This window comes from Parasteatoda tepidariorum, chromosome 2 (assembly GCF_982258835.1).
Source record: "Parasteatoda tepidariorum strain Cologne lab strain chromosome 2, Ptep-v5.0, whole genome shotgun sequence".
NCBI classification, from domain to species: Eukaryota; Metazoa; Arthropoda; class Arachnida; order Araneae; family Theridiidae; genus Parasteatoda; species Parasteatoda tepidariorum.
This window is the reverse complement of record NC_141756.1, coordinates 96,361,666-96,388,024: the sequence shown is the minus strand read 5'-3', so window position 1 is coordinate 96,388,024 and position 26,359 is coordinate 96,361,666. Positions and strand designations below refer to the sequence as shown.

The 26,359-nt window shown below is 31.0% G+C and overlaps 1 protein-coding gene across 1 annotated transcript in view; it reads left to right on the top strand.

The window, feature by feature from the left end:
• The window catches only part of LOC107452754 (uncharacterized), a 41,036-nt gene that overhangs the window by 3,458 nt on the left and 11,219 nt on the right, over positions 1-26,359 (top strand). Inside the window, exon 2 of the mRNA XM_016069327.4 lies at positions 22,680-22,911. Coding sequence (XP_015924813.2) covers positions 22,680-22,911 — 232 coding nt within the window. The remainder of the gene's footprint in view (positions 1-22,679; positions 22,912-26,359) is intronic.

The following is a 26,359-nucleotide window of genomic DNA, read 5'->3' as shown; positions in this document are numbered from 1 at the left end:
ATTAAAATCTAGCAATTTAGTAAAATTAGACATTTCGTTTTTTTAAAAAAATGTCTGATGTTTTGTTTCATGAAAAGCTTTGTGGTGTCCTTATAAATGATACTCGAAATTCTCCTCCGTACTCTTCTCCCTTTTCTATATTTTATTTTATAACCGTCGTTGAACAGCAGACCCATATTTGGGTTTACGACTACCAATGTTCTACTCTGCAGCTCTGTTTATTTTGAACCCAACCTAGAAACCAAGTATCTATAACTCCTGGATTAAGCATTGGGACAAACTAGCCTCCCTCGAGATTTTCTTTGAGGAAACTAACTCTTATTTGCGTTGCATGGAGAGGAAAACCACTAAAAGCTCACACGTCCAGCCTAAAGCCAAGGTGACTCTAACCTACGATAACCACTGTTGATGTTTTACGTCACTACTGTGGTCGGTGCAAGCTGGGTGCAGAATTAGTATCAAACAGCTGCCGCTAGGATTCAAACATGGATCACGTCACTGGGAGATGAACGCTCTCTCCCCTGAGCCACCTCGACTCCCCTTACAATGTACTTTTTTATTACCGACATTGTACAGCTGACCCAATTTTGGGTATACCACTAGCAATGTTCAACTCCGTTGTCTTGTAATTTTGAAACCAATCCAGAAGACAAGAGAACTCTTGGAGCAAGTATTAGGAGAAAATTGTCTTCGTGGGGGACTCTTTGATGGAACTCACCTGCGTTTGCGTTACATGGAAAGGAAAAACACGAAAACTTCCCACGGTTAACCTGACGGCAAGGGGACTATAAGCCATGATCTGTCTACCACTGAGGATATTTTTCGTTAGCGCTGCGGTGAGTGCGAGTCGGGTGCGGAATTCGAATCGACCAACCGTCGCTGGGATTCGAACCAGCTTCACCTCATTGGAAGGCGAGCGCTCTGTCCATTGAGCCACTTCTTTCGAAGTATTGGCGAAATTAAACAAAATTGTGCAAATTTTAGTTTTTATTTCACTACCACTTTATTAAAATCTTTTGTCGAAAGCGGAGTAATTCGTTTCCCTGGTTTTACCGTTAACACGAAAAAGAGAAGTAAATTTTTTCTAGTCAAGTAAGTAATGCGTTGTTTCCATTTCATTTTTTTCCACGCTTAGAGGCTATACGCAAAAAAGGAACAATTTTATACTTGTACAGAGTGTCTATCGGTCACGAGAACTTTCGTTATTTCAAACTCGATGATTTTCAAAGGTTTTTAAGAAATTTTTTTCTTCTTCATCATCATCATCGAAATTTATCTGGGCCCCTCAGGGCCTTTAACGACCCTTTTCCCATCCATCTTGAAATTTTTTATCTTCGAGGTGGTTCTTTCTGGTAACTGGAATGCTAATTAGAGGGAAAAGAAATGTCTTCTCTCAAATTATGTCTTCTCTTAAGTTTTCAAAAGTCAAAATTTCATTAAATATTGCTGTGTCAAAATTTATAGTTTTTTTTCTGAAAAATTGTCAGTTTAGCTTTGCAATAATCTAAAAAAATCTATGTTGAGATCGTGTTGTATGTTTTTATTTCGAAAAAACCATCTTGCTTGCGTTATTTTTCGGAGTATTTTATTCTGGCATCTTTTGAGTTTCTCAAGCTGTGATGGGGAGATGTTACTTTAACTGTATAAAACATCTGGTCACCTGAGGCCACTTGCGGCCCTTTTGCCATTTATTTTGAGCTTGATCTTTGTGGTGCTTCAATGAGGTTGTGGAATGCAAATGAAGTAAAGAAGTATTCATGTGGATCTTTGAGGTTCTGACTATGTAATTATATGCAGTAGGGTGATAACACAATATTGTAAAAGTATGCACTTTAGCTAAGCTGATATGATGAAAATGAGGTTATGTATATGCTATTGATGTCGGGAATGTGATGGATCACTGCAATAGTATGCTGCTATTGGTCTCTTGTCTTCAGTTAAATTTTCAAATAGGAATATTTCATAGAAATTTGGTGCAGAGCAGGAGGTGGCTTTTTCGTAGAATTCGTTATTTAATTTAGCTATATGTTTGTCTCCTGCATCTATTCTGAGGTCATGGTGTATTGTATCATTTTTTACGAACCATCCGGCTTTTGTTATCCTTCTTAATATTTTATTCCAGCAGACTGTTAATTTATTTAGCTGAGCTTGTGTAATATTTGTCAAGACTGGTGAAGCATATGTAAGGATGGAGCGAAGCATGGATAAATAGAGCAATCTTTTGAATTTCAATGCCATGTTGGATTGATAGAGTAGTACCTGGAGTGCTGCTGCTTGTGCTTTACTGGTTATGCTTTTGATGTTATAGCTCTAGTTGAATTTGCTATTAAGGATGAATCCAAAGCATTTGGCTCTGTCAACTATTGGTATTGTTTGTCAACTATTGGTATTGTTAATTAACTTGTTTTGCGGTAGTATTTTTTTCTTCTTTTTATTTCGGATGATTAAAGGTTGCAATTTTTGGCCGCAAATTTTCACCACTTTTCTATGCCTTGTATCCTTACTTGTAGTTTGCTGAGGGCTATGTATATATTTTTGGATAAATTTCTTCTTCAACGAATCTGATAGTGGCTAAAAGGAATTAGTTTTCAAAAAGAAGTGGTGTTTGACAGAACCACTTGAAAAAGATATTTGTTTGCGATTCGCATCAATAGTAACCACTCGGTTTTACCTTTTAACGCATCTGGCATTGCTATCTAAACAGATAAAGTACTGTTTTCTCTAAATTTTTCTTTCACGTTGATATATGCATGAGACAAAACAGAGGTCAAGAATAAAATAATTGTACACAACTAATTGTTATTTTAGGAGAAGCTCATGCGAGCATCATAACTGCCTCTTTATAATTTTCAGATTAAGATTCTTTGTAGTGGTCGCAACCTAATTCCTTAAAATAAGCAAGAATTTATTATATTGTAAGATAACATAAGATGACGCGTTAGCCTCCTTTGTAAGAAATAACTCTTAGTGGTTGCTAAGATAACGGTTTAATGTTTGATTTCTCGTAAAAATATTGTAATATATATTTAAAATGATTTAGTACTTACATTATTTTAAATAACATTTTAAAGTACTCAGACTGAAAAAGATTAATAAACGTTAAAAACTAATTGCAAAACCATTACATTTCTAAATTTCTTTAAAAGAAAAGTGGAAAGGTTTGTTTTTTTAAATTATAAATTATCTATTTAGTTTTTTATTGATTAAAAAAAAGAAACTCCTAGGTGTACAAGTCATAACAGTTAATAAGCGTTGTTAGTTTAATAATTATAAATTAATTATTTAGCTTTTTTCACTGATAAGAAATACTTTTGTATATATGTCATAACGGTGAATCAGTATTGATAGTTTAATAATTATAAATTATCTAATTAAGTTTTCCCCCATAAAAAATACTCTTGTAAATTTGTTACAGCTGTTAATAAGTATCGGTTGTCCAAAAATTATAAATGCGCTTAGCGCTTCACCGATAAGAAATACTCTTGAATACATGTCATAACAATTAATAAGTATCGCCAGTCCAAAAATTATAAATGAACTATTTAGTGCTTCACCGATAAGAAATACTCTTGAATACATGTCATAACAATTAATAAGTATCGCTAGTCCAAAAATTATCAATGAACTATTTAGTGCTTCACCGATAAGAAATACTCTTGAATACATGTCATAACAGTTAGTAAGTATCGCTAGTCCAAAAATTATTAATGAACTATTTAGCGCTTCACCGATAAGAAATACTATTGCATACATGTCATAACAGTTAATGAGTGTTGTTAGTCCAATAATTATAAATTAACTATTTAGTTTTTTTACTGATAAGGAATACTTTTGTATATATGTTATAACTGTGAATAAGTATCGATAGTTTAATAATTATAAGTTATCTAATTAAATTTTCAAAGATAAAAAATACTCTTGTAAATTTGTTACAGCTGTTAATAAGTATCGGTTGCCCAAAAATTATAAATTAATTATTTAACCTACACCCGGTAAGGAATACTCTTGTATACATATCATAACTGTCAATCAGCATCAGTATTCCAATAATTTTTTATTGTCTATTTAGCTTTTCATCTATAAGAAGTACTCTTGTATACTTGTCACAACTGTTAACCCTTTCACGCCGACTGTCACAAATACGTGTCAGCATAAAACCGTATCAACCAGGGTAAAAAGATAAAACTGGTAATCAAAGTAATTCTTTAGCAGTTTATTTATGGGCGGAGTTGTAATTGTTTGATTTATTTAATTCACCATTACTTTGTTCAAAATAAAACTATTTAGTTATAATTTGAATTAACATTGATTATATATATGATTAAACTAACAATAATTAAAGTAAAAGCAAAGTATGTCTGTCAAATTAGCAACGACTGCATTTAAGTTACCGTTTTTTATTTAATTACAACTTGATTCTGATTTTGTACGAATGCTTTTCTGAATCACCCGTCCCCAAGGAGTTAATAAGTGTTGTTAGTCCGATAATTATAAGTTAACTGTTTTGTTTTCTACCGGTAAGAAACACTTTGTATATATGTCATAACTGTTAATAAGTGTTGGTAGTTAGGAATGTTTTTCCCCTAGCAAAAACAAATTAGATATAAAAAAGTTTTATTATCAGTTTTTTTCCTCTCTTTTCCGTGGTAATAATAGCCCTGCTTTTAATAAATAGTATTCTACCAGTTAGTAACTTCTTTCTTGATCGCCATATAAGTTATCAAGTACTTATCGGTAAAAGTGTAAAAAAAAAGTGGTTGCGAAGCTATTTAAGATTTTTTGAGAGAGATAAATCCGTTAACAGGGATGCCAATTTGCTCCGCTTTGTAAAAAAAAAAAATATTTTCTAGTGGTAACAAAATTTATGTTATATCTATTTAAGTATTTTTCAGCTTAAGTTATTTTTTCTATCACTACATATCAAAAATTCAAAGTATCATATGAAATGTAACTTCATTGCAATTATCTCGTGGTGACTCTTTTAAAGAGTTATTATCCTCATTTTGCAAGTTTACTAAAACTTTTGCAGAAAGCGGTGCAGTTGCCATCCCTGCGTTTACTAAATTTCTTACATTGTAACATGTATATTTACTAGTAAAATCTTTTTACACACAAATGTATACCATAACTAATAACACATAATTAAGTTGATATAATTCTGATATAAGTTTTAATTTTGCGTGCTTGCCCAACGCCACAAACCACGCCTACAAGATTCTGAGTTTAGCGCCTATCCAAGATAGCGGTGAAATCGGAACTAATTTGGCCCTTGGGAAACCCCTGAAGTGGTAGTTAAAACGACAAACTACTTACACTTTTTGTCATAATATTTGTGATCATCAGCATAAGAAAATATGTAGGTGAAACAAATATCCTTAAAGAAATTGAAAAATTTTTAAAAGTTTTGTTTAAAAAGGCATCCAATAATATTTGCCCCTATTTACATCACATCACTTTAATTTGCATTAAATTTTATCAGCATTTGTCATCAAAGTTATAAAAATTTCGTTTCGTTTTCCAACAATACAGGACGTCCAGTGGTACCCTAAAATTATTATAGTGGCATTTAACTTATCATTAAAGCAGTGGAAGTTTATCTGGCTCCGTAACCGTTCATATATAGAGATGCCAACTTGTATCTCTACATATGAAAGGCGGATAAATAGTTCTGAATGGTAGTCTCTTAATGTAGAGATACAAACTTGTATCTCTACATTTGAATGGCAGATAAATAGTTCCGAATGGTAGTCTTTTAATGTATGATCCTGGGTTTAATAAATCCGATTTATAGAGTTTTCATTCACCACTACTTCCAAATAATTCAAAGGCTTTTGGTTTACGCCACTTTATTAGAGTTAGGTCCTGTTGAGTCTTGGGAAAAATTAATTTTAAACCTACAAATGTTAGTTTGTAGTTCTCTACCGACTTTTAAATATTTTGTCAAATTCTCTCAGCATATGTAGCAAGTTTTCACCTATAAATATATATATGAAGGGTTACCATAGGGCGACTAAAAATGCAAAAAGTGCTGACTAATAAAATTCAAAATTTATTAACACGTTGAATGCCATGGGGGTCACCGGTGACCGGAAATGGGTTTGTTCGTAGCGCCATGGGGTCACCGGTGACCAGCGAATCCAAGATTATTAGAAACACATAATTCGAGTAAATTTTTAATTTTTTTATATTATTATCTTTTCTAAAATTGTTTGAGGAAATTAATGCAGTGTAGAACATACAAAAATAGTTTAATTTATATACTCGGAGATGCCAACTTGCTCCGGACAGCGAATAAATATTTTCAAGTGGTAGTTTATTAAGTGTGATTCTTGGTTTAATAAATTCAATTTAGTAGATTTTTATCCACCACTATTTCTAAACAACTCGTAGGCTTATATAATTCACCAATTTTTTCAGATATGTCATGCTGAACCTTTTTAAAAAACCAGCAAAATCTGTCTAATATTTGCAAATTTAGTTTGTTATTATTTACCGTTGTGACCAGACGGGCAAGCCATGTAAAATTAGCGTGGCATTCGACGTCTTAAGAGAAACTAAAATCAGCATCTTTTTATAGCATTTTTTCTGTTTATTATTAAAAGTGTTTACGAATGAATAATAGGAAATGTAAGTCACAAAGGTAATGTAAGTCACAATAGGAAGGTAATGTGAGTCACAATAGGAAATGTAAGTCACAATTGAATAATTTAAGAGATAATAAATAAATAAGAGTAAATCGAGTTTCTACCATTTTTTACATAAATAGTCGTCTGCGGCATCCCTGTATTTGTCTTCGATTTTTCGAATTATTGAGTAATCAGGAACGTTTCGTGATACCCATTTGAAAACATGAAATACATTTTATAACAAAAATTTATTTAATAATAATTTTGAGGTAAGCCCTGACGCCCTGCAATAAGTATTTTCGATTTTTACTTAACTCTTCCTTTCAATGTCAGAGGCAGGCCCCATGGAAAGATTCGAAAGAACGTCGTCACAACAATTTTTTCCCCATCGGAAGAATTTTTTTTATTATATATATAAATAGAATCCCTAAATAGCGGTACCAAAGAAAGAAAAGACGAAGGGAAACGTATTTCTTTTTCGTCTCGCAGGTGCACAGTTCCAAAAACGATGGTAACAGTGACTGCGCAGAAGTGGGCAGGGTGTGTCTGTGGGGAGAATTACACATCATCAACTGACCATATCGATCTGCCAGACTGACCACTTGGATTCAATCTATGTTATTTATTTATCTATTCCATTTCGTGCAAGAAAAAGATTTATAAAATGAGGAGATATCGTACAAAGAATATAAGTTAATGATCAGCGAATCTTAATCCATTTGAAAACCCACTTTTTATAAGGAGGATTTTTTTTTTATTAAAAAAAAAAAAATGTGGTAACACAAGTGTTTTATTATTTTGCAGGAATAAGATACTTAACACGTTGAATGCCACGCTAATTTTACATGGCTTGCCAGGCCAAACGGTAAATTACTTCAAACTAAATTTGCAAATATTAGACAGATTTTGCTATTTTTTTTAAGGGTTTAGCACGACATATCTGAAAATAGTGGTGAATTATATAAGCCTACGAATTGTTTAGAAATAGTGGTGGATCAAAATCTGCTAAATTGAATTTATTAAACCAAGAATCACAATTAATAAACTACCACTTGAAAATATTTACTCGCTGTCCGGAGCAAATTGGCATCTCTGTGTATATAAATGAATCCATTTTTGCGTGTTCTATATTGCATTAATTTCTTCAAACCATTTCAGAAACTATAATAATATTTAAAAAAAATTAAAAATTTACTAGAATTATGTGTTTCTAATAATCTTGTCTTCGCCGGTCACCGATGACCCCCATGGCATTCAGCGTGTTAATATAAATATCTTTATCAGAAATCAAACCTTTTTTTAAAGCTTAAGTGGTAGGCAACATTAATAAATATTCACAAATGCGGGTTAGTTCCCTAAAACAGTTCTCCACAAAGATAAATTTCTCCCAATACTAAATCCAGGACTTCCCTTGACTTCTGGATTGGGATCAAAATTACAAGGTTACGGAGTTGATCATTGGAAGTCAGGTTTAGCGGGGAATTTTTTCATAACCATGTAATGCAAATGAGGGTAAGTTCCATTAAAAAGTCATCCACAAAGGCAAATTTCTCCCACTACTTGATCCAGGAGTTTCATTGTCTTCTGGGTAGGGATGGATCAAAATTGCAAGTTGAACATTGGTAGTCATAAACCCAAAATTGGTCCCGGCTGTTCGACGACTGTTATAAATTAAACAGAAGTAGTTAGTTAAATTAGTAGTTAATTGTTAATAAGAAATAAGAAAATGAAAGAGGAGAAATAATGGACAACACAAACATAGAAGCCACACAAATATATCTATCTATCTATATACATATACATATACATATACATATATATATATATATATATATATATATATATATATATATATATATATATATATATATATATATATATATATATATATATATATATATATATATATATATATATATATATATATATATATATATATATATATATATATATATATACCACTCAAAATATTCAAATAAAGTTAAATTGAAACAAGTTGGTACATGGGTGTCACTGGCCTCTCAAAAATTAGATCAAAAATTTAGAGATCTCTAAAAGTCTCCAATATATTCCAAGCATATATAAAAAAAATTTTATGCATCATCATCGATTTAAATTCATCAAAGTTAAAAACGAGAGAGCGATAAAAAAAAATCAATCTTTTTGCAAATATTTATCAGACATAAGCATCTTTTTCTTATGTGCAAAATTTAGGAAGCTATCGTGACTGTGTATTTTAATTTGTGTCCTCCTCCAAAATTGGGCCAAGGTGACGCCCATAAATTGGCAGGAATGCAATACTATTCTTCTTATTCTACTATTCAATATTCTACTTAAACACATTATCACTTCACTCCTATATCTCAGGATGATGTAAAAAGTGTTGTAATAAAAATAGTGGCCATTCTTTAATGTTTAGTTTTAATGGGTATTATTTTTTTTATCTATCAGGTAAGTTTAAAAAAAATCATGACTTCATTATTATAGAATAAAATTTACACCTTTATATTGCTAATATGCTATCGACAGTCGTGTTTTGCAAAGCTGCTACAACTTGTACGCTTTTTGTGAAATACAGTCAAACCTCGTTATAGTGAACATGGTTTATAGTGAACTTCCGGATATAGTGAACGACATGTTCGTTCCCGTGCCTTGCTATATACATATAATGTTATTTTTTGTGGAGATAGCGAACCAAAAGAAGTGAGGAAATTGGATATTATGATCTTTTTTCTGTCTTCGACTGATTTTTTTTTCTCATTTTTTAGTAATTTTGAAATTTCTACATAAAATACATATAATGATTTTATAAACCATCTATTGCGTGGACTGCAGCCATAAGCATTTTATTCTTGTTTGCTTCTTCTATCTAAGTTTCCCATCCCTAAATAAAGCCCCCCTAATTTTTTTGTACGCAAGACAAAGAGTAATAAGAAATAAAAATTAACACATTTTTTATTACTACATATTGGTTTTTTTTGTTACTACATATTGTTTTCTAATCATTTTTGTATTTCTTTTTATTGGTCATTTATTTAAATAATGTTTAATAAAAGGGAGCAGTTCGGAAAAATTAGTTAAAATTGTTTGCAGTATGGATATAGTGAACTCCCGGTTATATTGAATTGAAATTTCGTTCCCTTGAAGATTCACTGTAGCGGGGTTTGACTGTATTTTAAAGGGTGATAGACAGTTAAAACTAAAGCTTTAAGAATTTTTGTTAGTTTTTGCTAACGTTTTAAAAGCCTCACCACGAGAAGGTGGAATTTCATTTAAACTTTTTAAATAATTTGCATGTAGTGGGGTTAAAAAAATAATATATACAACATTCATATTTCCAACAATGATAAAGCGTAAAAAAATTACTTAATTTTAAACATGTAACTAAGAATACCAAGTTGTTCGTCAAGTTTAATAATAACATTTGGATAAGAAATAAAAGTTCTTAACTTTATGAGATCAAAATTAATACCTTAGTTTAAATATAAATACTCTACTACTTTTGCCATGGGTGCTGTGATCACATTCTGCAATTAAATTAATTCGGTAAGTAAAGGGAGCCAATAGAGCATTCGCAAATTTTTCCAATTAAATGGAACGGAATAAACTCAAAACTTAGAAAGATTGGAGGGTCTCCAACAGATCCGTTTTTGAACGACACCCAAAAGCATTCTATTGTCATTAGATTCTAAAGATAGCTTCTATAATTATGAAACTTGCAAAATTACCAACGTGTAATTTAACTATTGCGTAGAAAGTCCCTAAATTCAACAAAATTTTTTTCAGAATAAATTAAAAAAGAAAAAGTCCTTCAGAAATCCAACGAGACTAAACTTAACGAGATGTTACGGTAAGCCAAAATTATCTCTTTACAGACCCTTCAGAATAATTTTAGTTTGAGAAAAAAAGATAGGAACGGCTTCTTACTCTTTTAAACCTTAAAGCTTTTTTTTTTTCCATCCCTTTTACCTAGCTGTTGCTCGTCGTCTGCAAACAATAGTGAAGTATGCCATTAGAATTTTCTGTGGTGAGAACATTGTTGGTCATTAGTGTTTCTCGTTTTCTCCTCAGGTGAAAGAACCCTATACTTAAATTCTATAAATTAGTGACAGAAACTCTGAACCGCACCCCCGCATTTCCTTCCCCTCCCTTTCTTATTCGATGTTCTCTGAAGAAAAATATCTTTTGTTCGAGGTTGGCAGTTCTTTTATCTTCTGTGGACCGTAACCGTTCTCGTCCCACGCAAAATCTTTGTAGAATGTTTCCAGAGGAAAACTCTCATTCACAGCAGGTATAGTGATTTGGGTGATAGGGTTAAGGTGCATATTCTAGAGAGGTGCATATTCTTTAACAGTTACTTGATACATATTCTCTAGCAGTTATTTTTAATCATTTCTAATCTTGAATTTATCAGAAAATGCCTGTCATTTCGGATCGAAATATTTTGAAAAATTTAGAGCAAAAATAATAATTAAATGAATGCCAAGAAAAAGTTGAAAGTTATATATGCAATCAGGGAAGCGCTTTTTGCACTGATCTGCAATTTTTCTACTTTTGTTTCACCTCCTTTACTTATTTTTCTTCGAATACTTCTCATTTTCTACTTCACTCTCGGTTGCCAATGTTTTTCTAGCTTTGGTTTCTCACCTTTATTTATTTTCCATTTTTTTTCGTTGGCAACTTCAAGTTTTCTGTTTTAAATCTCTTTTGTTTATCTCATTCACGTCCGGAGAATATTGAGAATAGGAGTCTATTTTTGAGCACTTGATGAAGCATGTCGATTTTTACCATCTTCATATTTTCGAAGAAAATAAAGTTTTTATATCATCAAATAATACAAGATGTCTACAAATAACGAGAATATCTTAAAAGAATATTTCGTAATAGCTCTGTTACATGACACTTCTCGATTTTTTTAAAAATATCTCAGTCGTAAGATTTCAGATTATTAATGAAAATTTTACCTTAGAGATACAGTAAGGCAAACATTTGAGAATTGTAATTGAAATAATATAATCTTCAGGAGCGGTAGACATCACATCCTGTAATGGGGTATTGTCTTAACACGCTATACAATCCGAAAACCTCTATTTCTTCCTTTTTCTCAAAAAATTAAAAATTAGTAGCATGAACATACAGGGCCCGGGGCAAAAACTTCTTTGCACCCCCCCCCCCTCTGCTTCACCACTTCAGTAATGAACAACCCAACTATATGGAGGTATTTAAATTTTCACCTCATTATACATATAGCACGAAAATTGATTAAAATCTTAAAAAAACTATTAAGTCCCCTCCCCCTCCAATGGTCAGACGAAATATCGTTCTGTCCATTTTATTGATTTTCTGACAATTCTATGTCCATCATGCCGAATGCAGTTTTCTGATTGTTAAGCTAGTCATCTAGCTGCGAAAAATTCATGTCCTTGCTGACAATAAGACGGGATTCAACTAAATTTTCGCAATTACGATGACTCAATTAAGCTAATCAGAAGCCCGTATTTTTGTAAACATATCGCATTTTGCGATACGTAAAAATACAGGCTTTTGATTGGCCAAATTTGTCTATCGTAATTGTGAAAATTTTGCTGAATTTCGGCCTAGAAAGCCATGAATTTACGAAATAAAGATTTTTTGTGTTCATACAATAGATTAATGAAGAAGCTAACATAAAACTGACGGATTTCACATTATTCTGATATTTTGTTTTAAAAAAAAAGTTCAAGAAAGTAGGAAACGCAAAATAAGCTTTCTATTCGATTTGGGATCCTCCTCTAATATGAGGACCCGGGGTAACCGCCCCGTATGCCCCCGCCTTAGGCCAATTATAGCATTTTTAACAGTGGCCACTTTTTTGGCAATTATTTCAAAAATTGAATATCTTAAATGACTAAAAATCTGTATATCAATGAAGAAAGACTTTCCTTTTGAAGCATTTTCAAAATATGTCACTGTTCATTTCTGATAAGAAAAACTTTTAGAAAAAAGCGTGAAAAAAAGTAATTTTCAGTATATTGTAAAATATTTATAAGACTTTCAAAATGATTATTATTAATAATAATATGCAAATGGTTTTTGAATGAAAAAGTGCTGATTGCTAGGCGATCGGCAGACACCTTTTTAATTGCAATCTGTTATATTTAATGACGCTGTGGCAGGTGGTTACCATTAATTTGGCCTAATATCGAGCACCTTTTTAAAAAATATGATTTCTTTTCCCGTAAAAGCAAAATGTAGTACCTCGTATCAGTATTTTTTGTATGTAAGATTGTATTGTTAACCATAATATTTACAATTTATATACTATGACTGATTTTTATATAATATTATGATTTAGGATATTGTGATTTGGGGGGGGGGTAAAAAACACAACACTTTTAACGCTAGCATTAATATATTACCCAGTATTATCTAGTGTAGTGGTTACCAACTGGCCGCTTGCGGGCCACATCCGGCCCGCGAAGCCTTTTTTTGTGGCCCGCGAATTGAAATATATTAGTTGTCATTTTTTGGGGGACAAATTTCGTAAAAAATCTATATGGGTTTAAAACGCTTTTCTTTCTTTAAAAAAAGAAGAAAAAAATTTACTTCGTTTCTGTGAAATTTAGCATACCTACGGTGCAAAAAAATTTATTTCTCAGGTAAAAATCTACTTCTTTTAATTTGTAATTCAATACTTTTGTTTTTTGTTTGTGCAACTTCATAAAAGTCTGAGAGTAATATTTAATGTTCTTTCAAACATAAAAGAGTGCTATATAAAATTTTGATAAAGTTGCGCCCCACCATTGACTGGTGTTTTTAATTGCGGCCCCCGGCCTCATGTAAGTAGGAAACCCCTGATCTAGTGGGATAATTTGACGGGGGGAAAATATAATTACTGTGTTATCCCAACATATTATTTCAGCATACTGAGACAATACTGTAACAAGGTTTTTTCCCCTCTAAAAGAGACATTTCCCCACCAAAAACAGCGTCTTTTTAACTATTGAGTGGTATATAATAGAATGAAATCTTTAACAAGAACGACCTTTATTGTCACAGGCCATTTTTCTTGTTAGAGTTTTACCTCATAACTCTTGAAGTTATATAAATACTCAGAGATAGGATACAATTCAAAAGATCACGCCTTAAGCATGTGAAAATGATGTCATTTTTACCCATGCAAAATTTGGATCGACCAAACTGTAGAGAAAAAGTTAATAACTTTTTTCTTGTTTTATCAATCAATCATTCTAAAGGTCAATCATTCTAAGGGATTTCAATATTTATATTCGAATGCTTTTTTTTATTATTGAAAATTAGTATTAAAAAGAGATATGAAAAAAACTTTTAACTTTCTGCGCTCATTTTGATGGATGCAAATTTTGCGTGTGTAAAAAGTGACACCATTTCTAAAAGGTTCAAGCTTGAACTTTAAAATTGTGCCAACAGATTTGCCATGTAAAATATTCCAAAACGTTGACTGCTAAAAAAAATTGTTCACATGGAATGTTACCATAATTTTGCCCAGGCATTGCAAATGTACTTAACACTAAACATACCAATACTTAATCTATACCTGTTTCTACCATAGACGGTCAATTGACCGGAATTTATGTTTCTTGATTGAATGTATGAAATATTGATGTTAGGAAGGAAATAAACGAGAAAACTTTATTATAATTAAACAAAATTGTATATTGCCAATTTTCATGTACTACAAACACAAAGAAGAATTTTTAATTCATTGCTCAATGCATTTTTTACATATACAGGTTGTTTCTATTGTACATTTTCGGTAAACATATTTTTCACATTTTGAACAAATTTTGATGTATATTCAAACTCATAATTTTCAACCAGTATATCCTCATTTTCAGAAAATCCATCTTCCTCAATTTCTGATAACTCTTCGCCTTTATTTCTTCAAAGAACTTGTGCTGCCTTGATTGTTTTGACGTTTTTCTGGGTAAAAACTATCCATAGGTAGTTAGAAATGAAGTAAAGCCATGAAGTAAAATATAAGCTACCTACCGAAACTTTTAGTTTTTGTCACTTTTTCTTACACAAAAGTGCCAATCTAAAATTTTAGGTACTTTCTTGAAATTTGAATTCACAGTTATTCTGATTGAACTAATTACGCAACAGTATTTGCAGAAATGTGCAACTAATCGAATGTAATACGTTGAACAAGCATTACATCGCAATGTCTGATCCGATAACCTTATACAGTAGGGAACCGATTATCCGGAACGATCGTGGGACCATCGCTATTCCGGATAACTGATTTTTCCGGTTTTCTGAATCGCTACAAAAAGCCGTATTTTTTATTGTTAAACCCAACTAAGAAAAAAAATTTGGGGGGAATAATCTTAAAAAGAAGAAAAAACGATGAAGTAATACACTAATGATTTTTTCCAAAATGATTTTAAGGTAAACATCTTTCAAAAAAGAAAGAAAAATCCTAAAATCTTATGAGGAAAAAAAAAATTTTTTTTTTAAAATTGCGGGAAAATTTATTGAATTTCGTTCCGGTTTTTTGGTTTTCCGGTTTTCTGATTTCCGGATAACGGGTTCTGTACTGTAAAACGATAAATTATTCTCCCGGTCAAATGACCGGTTGTGGTAGAAATAGGTATACGACAAGCGTTATTCGAATTAAACGAAATACAAAAAAATAATACTAATAGATTATTAACTGTATTAGAAAAAGTCATGAAGTCAAATGTGCGAAAACGATAAGATGATAAGCGCATTTTCGATGGAAAAGTTCTTAAACGGTCATTTGACCGCTTATGGCATGATTAGTGTTAAGTATAATGTCTTTATTTGTTTTAAGCAATGGAAACACATCATTGAATGATTCTATTTAAAGTTAATACATTGAAATGAAAGAAATGAACAATTCGTTGTAAATATTAATAGCTCTATTTTGCTTGTCATAAACGCAAGTCCTCTAATCATAGGCAAGCTGTAATTACTTTTTACCTACATTGTTCTTCATATTTATCTCATTAAATTCCTATTTTTATACAGCATCATTAAAACGTATTTAAAAATAATTTAAGTTCACTGTTATTTAATTAACTGCCTTTCGAACTGTGGATGTATCTATTAGCACAAAAAAGAGTATTAGTAGTTTCTACTTAAGTTATAGAGTTTATAAAAATGCGGAAAAATTTTTTTTCAAAGCGCAACACTTTTTGACCAATGAGTATAACGCCCCGCTGCGGTAATAAACAGAAAAATAAATTATAATATGGGTTAACTATTTTCTGTTATTTTATTTTTTTAAAATTGCTTTTATGAATTAAAGCCTAATAGTTCAGATTCTTTAACAAAGTCTGAAAAGTTTTATTCCTGAAATTAATGTGTATTTTTTATTTGACTCCAGCGTATTAAAAGGTAATTTAAAAAGCTTTTTCTTCTTCTTTTTTTGCTTTGATAAAAATATGCTTTTAAAGAGAGAAATTAAATTTAACATGATTGCGCTTGAATGTGAATCTGATTAGAGTAGGATAAAATTTAGCTATTTTATTCAAAAACATAAAATTTGTTATCGGACAAGGCTAACATAATTTAAATTATTATTAAAATCGCAATTTGAATCACTTTTTAAAAAAATAATATAGTAGATTTAAATCAACTGATATTTTGAAAGTAAATACTTAAGTCATAATTGTATATAGTTTATACATAACTGGATTCATTTTTTAGGTAGTGAATTTTCTAGGTCTGATTTTATAAATAATAAAGTTTACATCCAATAAAATAGTGAAAGGGATTGATTAGGTTTAAAATAGACCAGTTAATAAATTTAAAAAAAAGTAGGAAACTAAAAGTGGAAAATAGAGGAATGAGACTTTTAAATTATAATTTTTCATTAGTTGTGAAATAATTTGTTGATAATAAACATATTTCAATTACATTGAATTAGTTTTATGATTATTAAAATATCTGAACTTTTAAAATTACAAAGAAGAAAGATTTATTCTGCCGAAAACAAAAACCAAATCAATTATTTTTAATTCTAATGTATTCTGATCTAAACATACTTACTCCTCATTAGATGATTGGAAACTATTCAAAATTCGTAGGATAGTTTGTAATAATTATAAAATATTTGCAAACATTTTAGTTAGAAATTATTAACCATTTTAGTTAGAAGTATTGACTATTTTTTTTTAAATATTTACTATATTATTTTTTTTAATATTTAAGCAATTTTTAATATTTTTTAATATTTTAATATTTGACTGGTAAATGTAAAAAATAAAAATAAGTTCTTATTCAAATAAAAAAAAATTTGATTTAAATCGAATAAATTCAATTTTTTAAAATCATTTTTGGCAACCCTGTTAACAGAGTTATTACAAGGTTAACTTTTACTTTAGCAGAACAGAACATGAGTATCTTCTGAGATATATAAGAAAAAGTAATATATATATTTTTAATAACGGCAGGCACTGAACTTTCGTTCTTCGCCTTAAAAGATGCCGGAAGTGTTGCTCATTTATCGTTACCCAGTGGGCACCTGTGAACCAAAGTCACGGAGGCGAGCAACATTACCCACGTCACACTGCCACAAATACCCGTTCATAGGGTGGGCCACATTCATACATTCACACATCAGAAGACAACACAGAGAGCGAGAGAAACCTCCATGCCCAGTGCGAGATCGAACTCGCAGCCATTGGCTTCGCAGTCAGGCACGCTAACCGCTCGGCCACCTGGCCGGCAGAAAAAGTAATACAGTACAGAACCCATTATCCGGAAATCAGAAAACCAAAAAACCGGAACGAAATTCGATAAATTTTCCCGCAACTTTTAAAAGAAAAATTTTTCTTCCTCATAAGATTTTAGGATTTTTCTTTCTTTTTTGAAAGATGTTTACCTTACCATCATTTCAGAAATAATCATTAGTGTATTACCTTATCGTTTTTTCTTATTTTTAAGATTATTTCCAAAAAATTTTTTTTAGTTGGGTTTAACACTAAAAAAACGGCTTTTTGTAGCGATTCATAAAACCGGAAAAATCAGTTATCCGGAATAGCGATAGTTCCGATCGTTCCGGATAATCGGTTCTCTACTGTACATATATAGCTTCGAATTTGGATAGGCAAAGATGGAATCGCAAACTTTTTAAAAATTTAGTGATAGATTTTACTATAGAGGTCTACTGAATATGCTCATTAAATTAATACCCTATCATCTTTCATAACATAATTTATCACAAAGTAAAAATTTCGATTTTAAGGAATTAGTTAATGCAATTCATTATAGAAAGTATTGTTTCCCGATTCCTATTGACTGCTATTGTCTCAGAGTCATAGTTTGAGAACAGATGATAGTTTTATTATAAAAGTTAAATAGTAGTGTGAATGTTATTCATATTTGCAAAAAAAATTGCATTCCCCTTAAAACTTTATAGGCATTAAAACTTATCATAAGGATTTGAAATTATTTACAAAGATTTCTTATGAACTCAAGTGGTACCCTAAATTCATTTAGTTTAAATGTAAATGAATAAACGTGTTTTAAATAGGTGCATTTTGAAAATGATTTCAGCATAGAATTTCGGGTTTTAATTAATGAAATACAATCGAAGCTTAATTACAAATTCTAATTCAAATAATGGACTTTGAATTAAAAAAATAATCGTAGATACCAAGTTCGGACACTTTTCATAAAAGATTTTTCTTTATCCTTCAGCGCCTTTAGCCAGCTGGAAACGCTATAAATCAGGGTGAAAAAATAAAACTGGTAACCAAACTAATTCTTTAGAAAGTTTATTTGAGGACTGGGTAATAATAGTTTGATTTATTTAATTCACTAGTACTTAACTTAAAATAAAAATTATATGTAATTAAACCCCGCTATAGTGAACATTCAAGGGACCGAAATTTCGGTTCACTATAACCGGGTGTTCACTATATCCGTACTGCGAGCAATTTTAACTATTTTCCCTTTTATTACACATTATAATGAAAAAATATTAACAATTTTTGAGATATTTTATAAACATAGAACTGCAGTTACATAATATAAAATATCCCACAGCTTTTTAACGTTCAAGTTTCAAATAATAGCTATTTTGATTTTCAAAATATGTAACATCTGATTGACCATTATTAATTTCAAAAGCAATGAAAAAATTAAATTTTTGAAAACATACATGCAAATAAAGTGTTGGAAAATAAACCTAGTTTTTATTAAAGTTGAGAAGGATAAAAAATCCTGTATCTAACTCATCAACTTTATAGTAACATATTTTCATTGAAACAAATAATATGCTGCACATTTGAAAGTAAACAGCCATGGTTTTTTCATATTGAATTGGTCATAATAATTCTTAATAGTTTGTCACAAATCGTCTATCACTTGCATATTTGATAGATCAATAGATATTGGAAGACTAAGAGCCTTGCTATGTCATTAATGACAGTAAAAAAAAAACAATACGTTTCTTTGAATTTTAGATACAATTTTTATTCTGATATAGTGTATTAAATTATCTATCTATAAAAATAAAATGAAATTTGTTTATCTTTTTCTCTCTGTCTTTCGCTCTATTTTTTAGAATTGTTTCTTCCATTGTCCTAAAATTTAGACAATTTAAGACATCGATCCTAAAAATTGTGCCAACCTTTTGACTAGTCTGTCCGGGAAAAACATGTGGAAAAAAATTCTTATGGAGTTTGCATAGCTCATGGTTGCAAATTAAATTACAGATAAATTTGTTTTTTACCCAATTATTTAAAAGATATTATTTCAGTTTATGTTTTCTGGCTTACAGCTATATTTAATTAAAGATAGGTTAAAATTATTGCACATTTTTATGTTGTTTTTTTTATTATCTCGGGAAAATTCGAGGAAAATCAACGTTTAAAATCACCATATTAGAGCATCGTCTCTGAATTAGTATTCTTAAAGATAAATGAAACTACGTGTTCATATTGTTGATGTGTAGTTACGCTTTGAAATGTGGTTCGATAAAACTATGTTATGAAAAATCAACTATAAAGAAATCAAATTATGCAATAAAGGGCAAAACTCATCGATACATGAAACTACGTGTATAAAAACGTATCGATCGACCGATAAATGAAACTACGTGTTTGCATTGTTAATGCGTAGTTACACTTCGAAATGTGTTTCGAAAAAACTATGTTATGAAAAATCAACTATAAAGAAATCAAATTATGCAATAAAGAGCAAAACTCATCGATACATGAAACTACGTGTATAAAAACGTATCGATCGACCGATAAATGAAACTACGTGTTTGCATTGTTAATGCGTAGTTACACTTTGAAATGTGTTTCGAAAAAACTATGTTATGAAAAATCAACGATAAAAAAAATTAAGTTATGCAATAAAGATCAAAACTCATCGATGGAAAAAACTACGTGTACGAAAACTCATTGATCTACCGATAAATGAAACTACGTGTTTATATTGTTAATGCGTAGTTACGCTTTTGAAATGTGGTTTGATAAAACTATATAATAAAAAATCAACTATAAAGTAATTGAATTATGCAATAAAGAGCAAAACTCATTGATAGGTGAAACTGCGACTGATAGATGAAACTACGCGTTTATATTGTTAATGTGTAGTTACGCTTTTGAAATGTGGGTCGATAAAACTATATAATAAAAAATTAACTTTTAAGAAATTAAATTATGCAATAAAGAGCAAAATTCATGGATAGATGAAACTACGTGTACGAAAACGCATCGATTGACTGATAAATGAAACTACGTGTTTATATTGTTAATGTGTAGTTATGCTTTTGAAATGTGGTTTGATAAAACTATATAATAAAAAATCAACTATAAAGAAATTGAATTATGCAATAAAGAGCAAAACTCATTGATAGATGAAACTACGACTGATAGATGAAACTACGCGTTTATATTGTTAATGTGTAGTTACGCTTTTGAAATGTGGGTCGATAACACTATATAATAAAAAATCAACTTTTAAAAAATTAAATTATGCAATAAAGAGCAAAATTCATGGATAGATGAAACTACGTGTACGAAAACACATCGATTGACTGATAAATGAAACTACGTGTTTATATTGTTAATGTGTAGTTAGTTACTCTTAGAAATTTGGTTCGATAAAACTATATATGAAAAATCAACGATAATAAAAATTAAGTTATGCAATAAAGAGCAAAACTCATCGAGAAAATTTCTTGATAGTGATAAATTTTGACTATGATGAGTTGGCTCGATCATTAACATTATTTTCGGTGCCGTAAGGGACTGAACGTAGTTAATCTTTATTTTGACGTATTGAACTTCTCAAAACATGTTTTATTTAATCTGATAACGTAAAGTCACTAGGCAAGGGAACTTACAATAATAAATAAAAGTTTGAACCACTTTAAATGTATCGGTACACGTCTTTCAATGTTTGCATGATTGCGTAATGTTGATTAACATTGATTTATTCATTTTTTTGTGCTGTATGAAAAACGGTTATTCAACTAGTAAATGAATGTACAAATATTTTTGTAAAATAATATAATATATTTTGTCTTAATTATGCTATGCTAAGTATTATAAAAAATATTGAGAATGCACATAGAAATTATTCTTTTTTATTAAAGATCTTTATTTTTCATTCTAAAAATATTAAATACATATATCGAATCAATTTGCATGGTACTTATTTTTACATTGTTTATGATTGTGTGTATCTGTATTTTGCATGCTTTCTAGAAAAATAAAAAGTTTTTGGCCTTAGTGTAGACTTTTATTTTTCAATTTGTTTTTGCCACAACTAATTAAAAAGGATGGCACGTTTTTTATTTTTAATAATTTGTCACAAAGCTGGAATTATGGGAGAAATTTTGATATTTACAGTTTCGTTTACAAGGTTAGCATTAACTTTACGCATCTTTGTTTAATTCCTATCAGAGATTTTTTCTAAATTCTTGAATTTGAAGATTTTTATTTTAATAAATTTATTATTTTATATTTTTTTTTTGTTTTATATTTTTTGTTTCAATAAAATTGATTTAAAATAATTGACTAGTTGATAGAAAAATTTATAGAAATCAAATATCTTTTGCATACATTTATGAAACTGTTAACCCAAAGAAATTTAATATCAAAACGAATTTCAAATTCGCATTTTTTATTTGTCATTATTTATTTGCTATTATTTAATTTAACATTAAATGAAACAATTTGATTGGTACAATTTACAAATTTATACACTCTTTAAAAAAGTAATTTAAAATGACAAAAATTGAAGCTTGAACTAAATTGGTCGATTGGTTCCTGAGACCTAAAAAAATATTAAAATAGTTCTGTTTTTGTATCATTTATTTATCGGAAAGGAATACTAACACTACACCAAGGATGCTAACTGCTCTGCTTGCAGTTTAAAATTTAATAAAGCTATATAGAATTGAAAATTAAATTTCTTAACATTTCGAAAGCCACATCACAAGATAACAAAGCAAAGTGGGGTTTAACAAGTGCATCTGAATTTTTATTCGTCATGGTAGGAAAAAATCACTTAACCAAGTAACAAGCATTAGAATATAAAGCTTGATGCCACTGGGAAAAAATTGCCAAAAAGTCGAGCAATTTGCATCTGTGCTTATAAGAGCTACAATACTATCTACGAATCAAGATTAAACCTAATAACTCTTTTATGAACTGTAACTTAGCTGCAACTTATGAACTGTAACATAGCTGCCAACTCTACCGCATTTTGCAAAAATTTTTATCAAAATCATTTCATAAATTAACTCGCATTTTAAACATTTTATTTAAAATTATTTACTCCATGGATATAAGTAAACCATATACTCGTAAATAAACGACATCATAAACATTAGATTGAACCTATAACTGTTGGCGAAATTTCTTTTTAAAAAAATCGCATACAATTGTCAATTTAGTTCTTTTTTTTCTCCTTCTACTAGGAAAAGTCGTTCATGGCAAGTGCAAAAGTTGGCAGCTATGAATTTTCCTCCCCCCCTCCCCCATCGGAAATGTGCATGCTTATATGAGAGAAATTTATTTTCTGAGAAGCGTATTGTCACTGCAGGTATGCGAACCCGAGCCCTGTCATTGCACCAACAGGGTTGGTCCTGGACAAAGATTGCTACCGAGCTTGGCTGCCACCGGACCACTGTGATGCGCCTGGTACACAAGTGGCAGCAGACCGGTTGCATTGCCGATCTGCCTCATAGAAGAAGGCCCCGTGCCCTCACCCAGCACCATCCTCAACAACAGCAAGTCCACAATGGAGAGGATCAACAACTTCCTGTCCACAACAGGTGAGAACACCCCACTTTCTTGATTGCCAATGAATCTAATCATCTAGTTCAGTGTTCCCCAACCCCCGGTCCACGGATCGGTCAAATGGTACCGGGCCGCCCATTTCCTTGAAAATGAATTTAAATTCCTAGGTTTATACCCCAAATTAAAAATATCCATGTTCCATAAAAATTTTATTTATTTTAAAAAAAAGGGGCCCCCGAGGGTAGTGACATACATTTTTTAATGTTTGTAATGCATCATTGTCTCCGATTACCCCCAGATGGAACCGTCTCATTGCAAAGAAACAAGCTCAGGGTTCTCATTGGTTTAACTTTCTAGTAAGTTAAAAAGTTAAAATCACTTTATATTTATTTTTTGGTGTAACTGTATTTCATTTTGGAGGCATATTTAAATACAATTAAATTAAAATTAATAAATCAAAATGATCTAAAATATGAACAATCAACGCCCCCCCTAGCGGGCCGAGGTAAAATTATCAAACGTTGACAGGTTCGCGGTGATAAAAAGGTTGGGAAACACTGATCTAGTTCATATATATATTTTATGTTCTTTTTATGGATTTTGCGATTATTCAATAAAGCATTCTTATGTGCTAGTCTCTTAAAGGTCTACCCAAAATAATTAAGTGGCAGTAAACCAGTCTTCAAAATAAGTAGACATATCTCTGCGAATAAACGACCACTTAAGTTTAAATAATTTTCGTCCCAGGTTTCTATAAAGGTAATCGAGTCACCAATCTAGGCTACAGCTGATGCAGCACATTCTTTTGCACGTCATCATGTTCAGTATCAGAAAGTCTCAGTTTATCAAATGGCATTCGCACCTTCTTGTATTTCGAACTTCTTACGGAGAAAGAGCTTTTTATTTAGTCCTTTTTGATGCTAGTATTAGAGCATTAATCTTTTCAAGAGCATTAATTAGAGCATTAATTTTTTCGAAGTGATAAGTTTTTCAAATACAGTCCTCCATCACTTCTAAGAGGTTTGCTGAATAGCTGATTGTAATTAATTATATATTTTTTTGTACATTCGCAATTATGAAACATAATTTTTTTTGTCAGTTAACGCATGAATTTTATTTCCTTAATTTTTTGCATCACTTACAGCAAAGCAGAAATATTATCAGCTGTTGGTCTTCTGGAATGCTGGATCATTCTGATCCCTAAATCTGTAGGGAATAGTTGTAATGCATCTATTTATTAAAAAAAAGTTAAATTAAAAATAAACAAAAAATTAAAGAAAAATTTGTAGTGAGGGCCTCTCAAGGAAGACAGGAAGATCACTTTAGCAGCGAATGATAAGACTTTAAGTGTAGAATCGAAGTTGTATCCCTGTTTCACTACATTCTTACTTCATTGTTGACCTGGATGTGATTGGAATACGAAGATTCAAAGGGCAGCAAAACTTTTATCTGAAATAAGTGTATCTCAAATAAACGTTCGACAAGTGGATGACAAGGTGTAGATTCGGTGAAAGTGTCCTAGAAAAAAAAAAGAGAAAATGTTAACATTTAGAAATTTTTCTCCATCAGAAATTTCTCTAAATGCTCAAATAAAAGCATATTTGAAATATCTGCTTCACAAATACTGAAAGCGGTAATAAAAACGTATTGCTAACAATTCATGGAAATGGCAACGTGTTTTCATGTACTAAATCTATCCAAATATTTTAATTTGTATTTAGATTGATGTATCTCTGGTATGAATTTTTAAAACTAAAATTCAAAAGAACTTTGCTACTCTCAAATTCAAGACTGTGAAAGTTGAATTTCCACGAATTTATTCGAGACATTTTCTTGATGAGTAGTGTTGTCCGATTTTTGTCAATGCTTAGAATTTTGGAACAAAAATTACAAATTGTTAGACTGATATAAAGATTCGCAGTAAAGAGAAGTGTTTTATTTAGCTTGCAAAATAGATTCATATACAAAATAGATATTGAGGCAGCTGAAAATTCAAAAAACATAAATGGTAACATTCACCGCCGTCAAATTTTACTAGACAATCCCTAGCAGCAAAAAAAACTTGGGCCCTCATTGGACCAATATTTCCGATATTGGCCCTACATAGAATAGTCCGATTCACTCGATATTTTACAGCCACTTTACTATCAATATCGACCCTATATAGAGTTTCAGGTTATATAGATAGATTGAGAGATATTCCTATATGGGGATTCAGATTCACTCGATATTTTAGATTCATTATTCTGCCAATATAGGCCGTATATTGGTCGTATATGGGCCGATTACTCTATATTGGCTGTATATAGACCGATATTGGCCCTATATAGGACCACTATTAAAAAATCTAGGCATCCCTGTACTGGTCTCTCGATGAATATTCATGTAGGCCCCATATTGAGCTCAACTGGGGCCAAAGTAAAATTGATGCTAGGGACGTTATACAAGCTCCTTCTAGCAAGAAACTACTTTTTGCGTATTTACAGAATGGATCTAGTTAATGAATCGTATGCTAGATTGGTTGAAAGAAGAGTTTAGTTGCACAAGAGACGAAAATATCATTATTTTGTGTCAAGCCTAAATGACATTACATACTCAAGGAAAGAACACAAAGCGATGTTACAAACTGAGTCTGATGTACGTAAATAAAATAATATAATAGTATAATAGTATACGTGCGTATAAAAATAAAATAATAGTATACGTGCGCTACATAAATTATTAGTGTACGTATGTTAAAATGAATTGGACAGGATGGAGTAAAAAACGCTAAAACGACGCAAATCTCCATTATCAGTGGTAAGAATTAAATGGCAACCTTCAGAGCTACTTCAGTATTTACCCATGAATGTATTTATTTTCTAAAAGGAACTGAATAGATAGATTTTGCTTACACCTTGATAGCCTTATAATTTTGACCCCAATTGAAATTTGCTGCCTTAAATTGTTGAATTTCGTTTTGGGGAATAATTACTTGTCGGAGGTTGCTTCTAATCCTCCAAAACAAATGAAATCAAGCCAGGTCCAAAAGACAATTGACTCGAAGAAAGTCAATGATAAAGTGAGGATTTGAATCAATTTTCTCCGTGGTGAGGCCCAAACATTCCAGAATGTGTTTGGCAGAAGCCTCGCGTCGTGGCATTTTATGCAGATTTCGAAGATTTACAAGCCATCTTTGAAAATGCACTCAATGTGGCCACTAGCTAACCGTGAGGAGCCATTCTGAAAGCTTGGGTCCCAAGCAAGGTCCAATCCGACTTTCTACCCAAATAGGACTCTACGCACCAAACCCTCAGTCTTGAATTGTGCATTTTTCATAGAGAATAATTCTTGATAGGTAAGAACAGTAGAAGTAGGTAGTTTATTCGCCATCTTATTACCATAAAATTCCACATATGAGGGAGCCTACAGAAAATATATATCATGAAACTGAGAAATAATCTGCAATTTCTGTAGATTTTATCGCCTAGAAGGATGCTATTA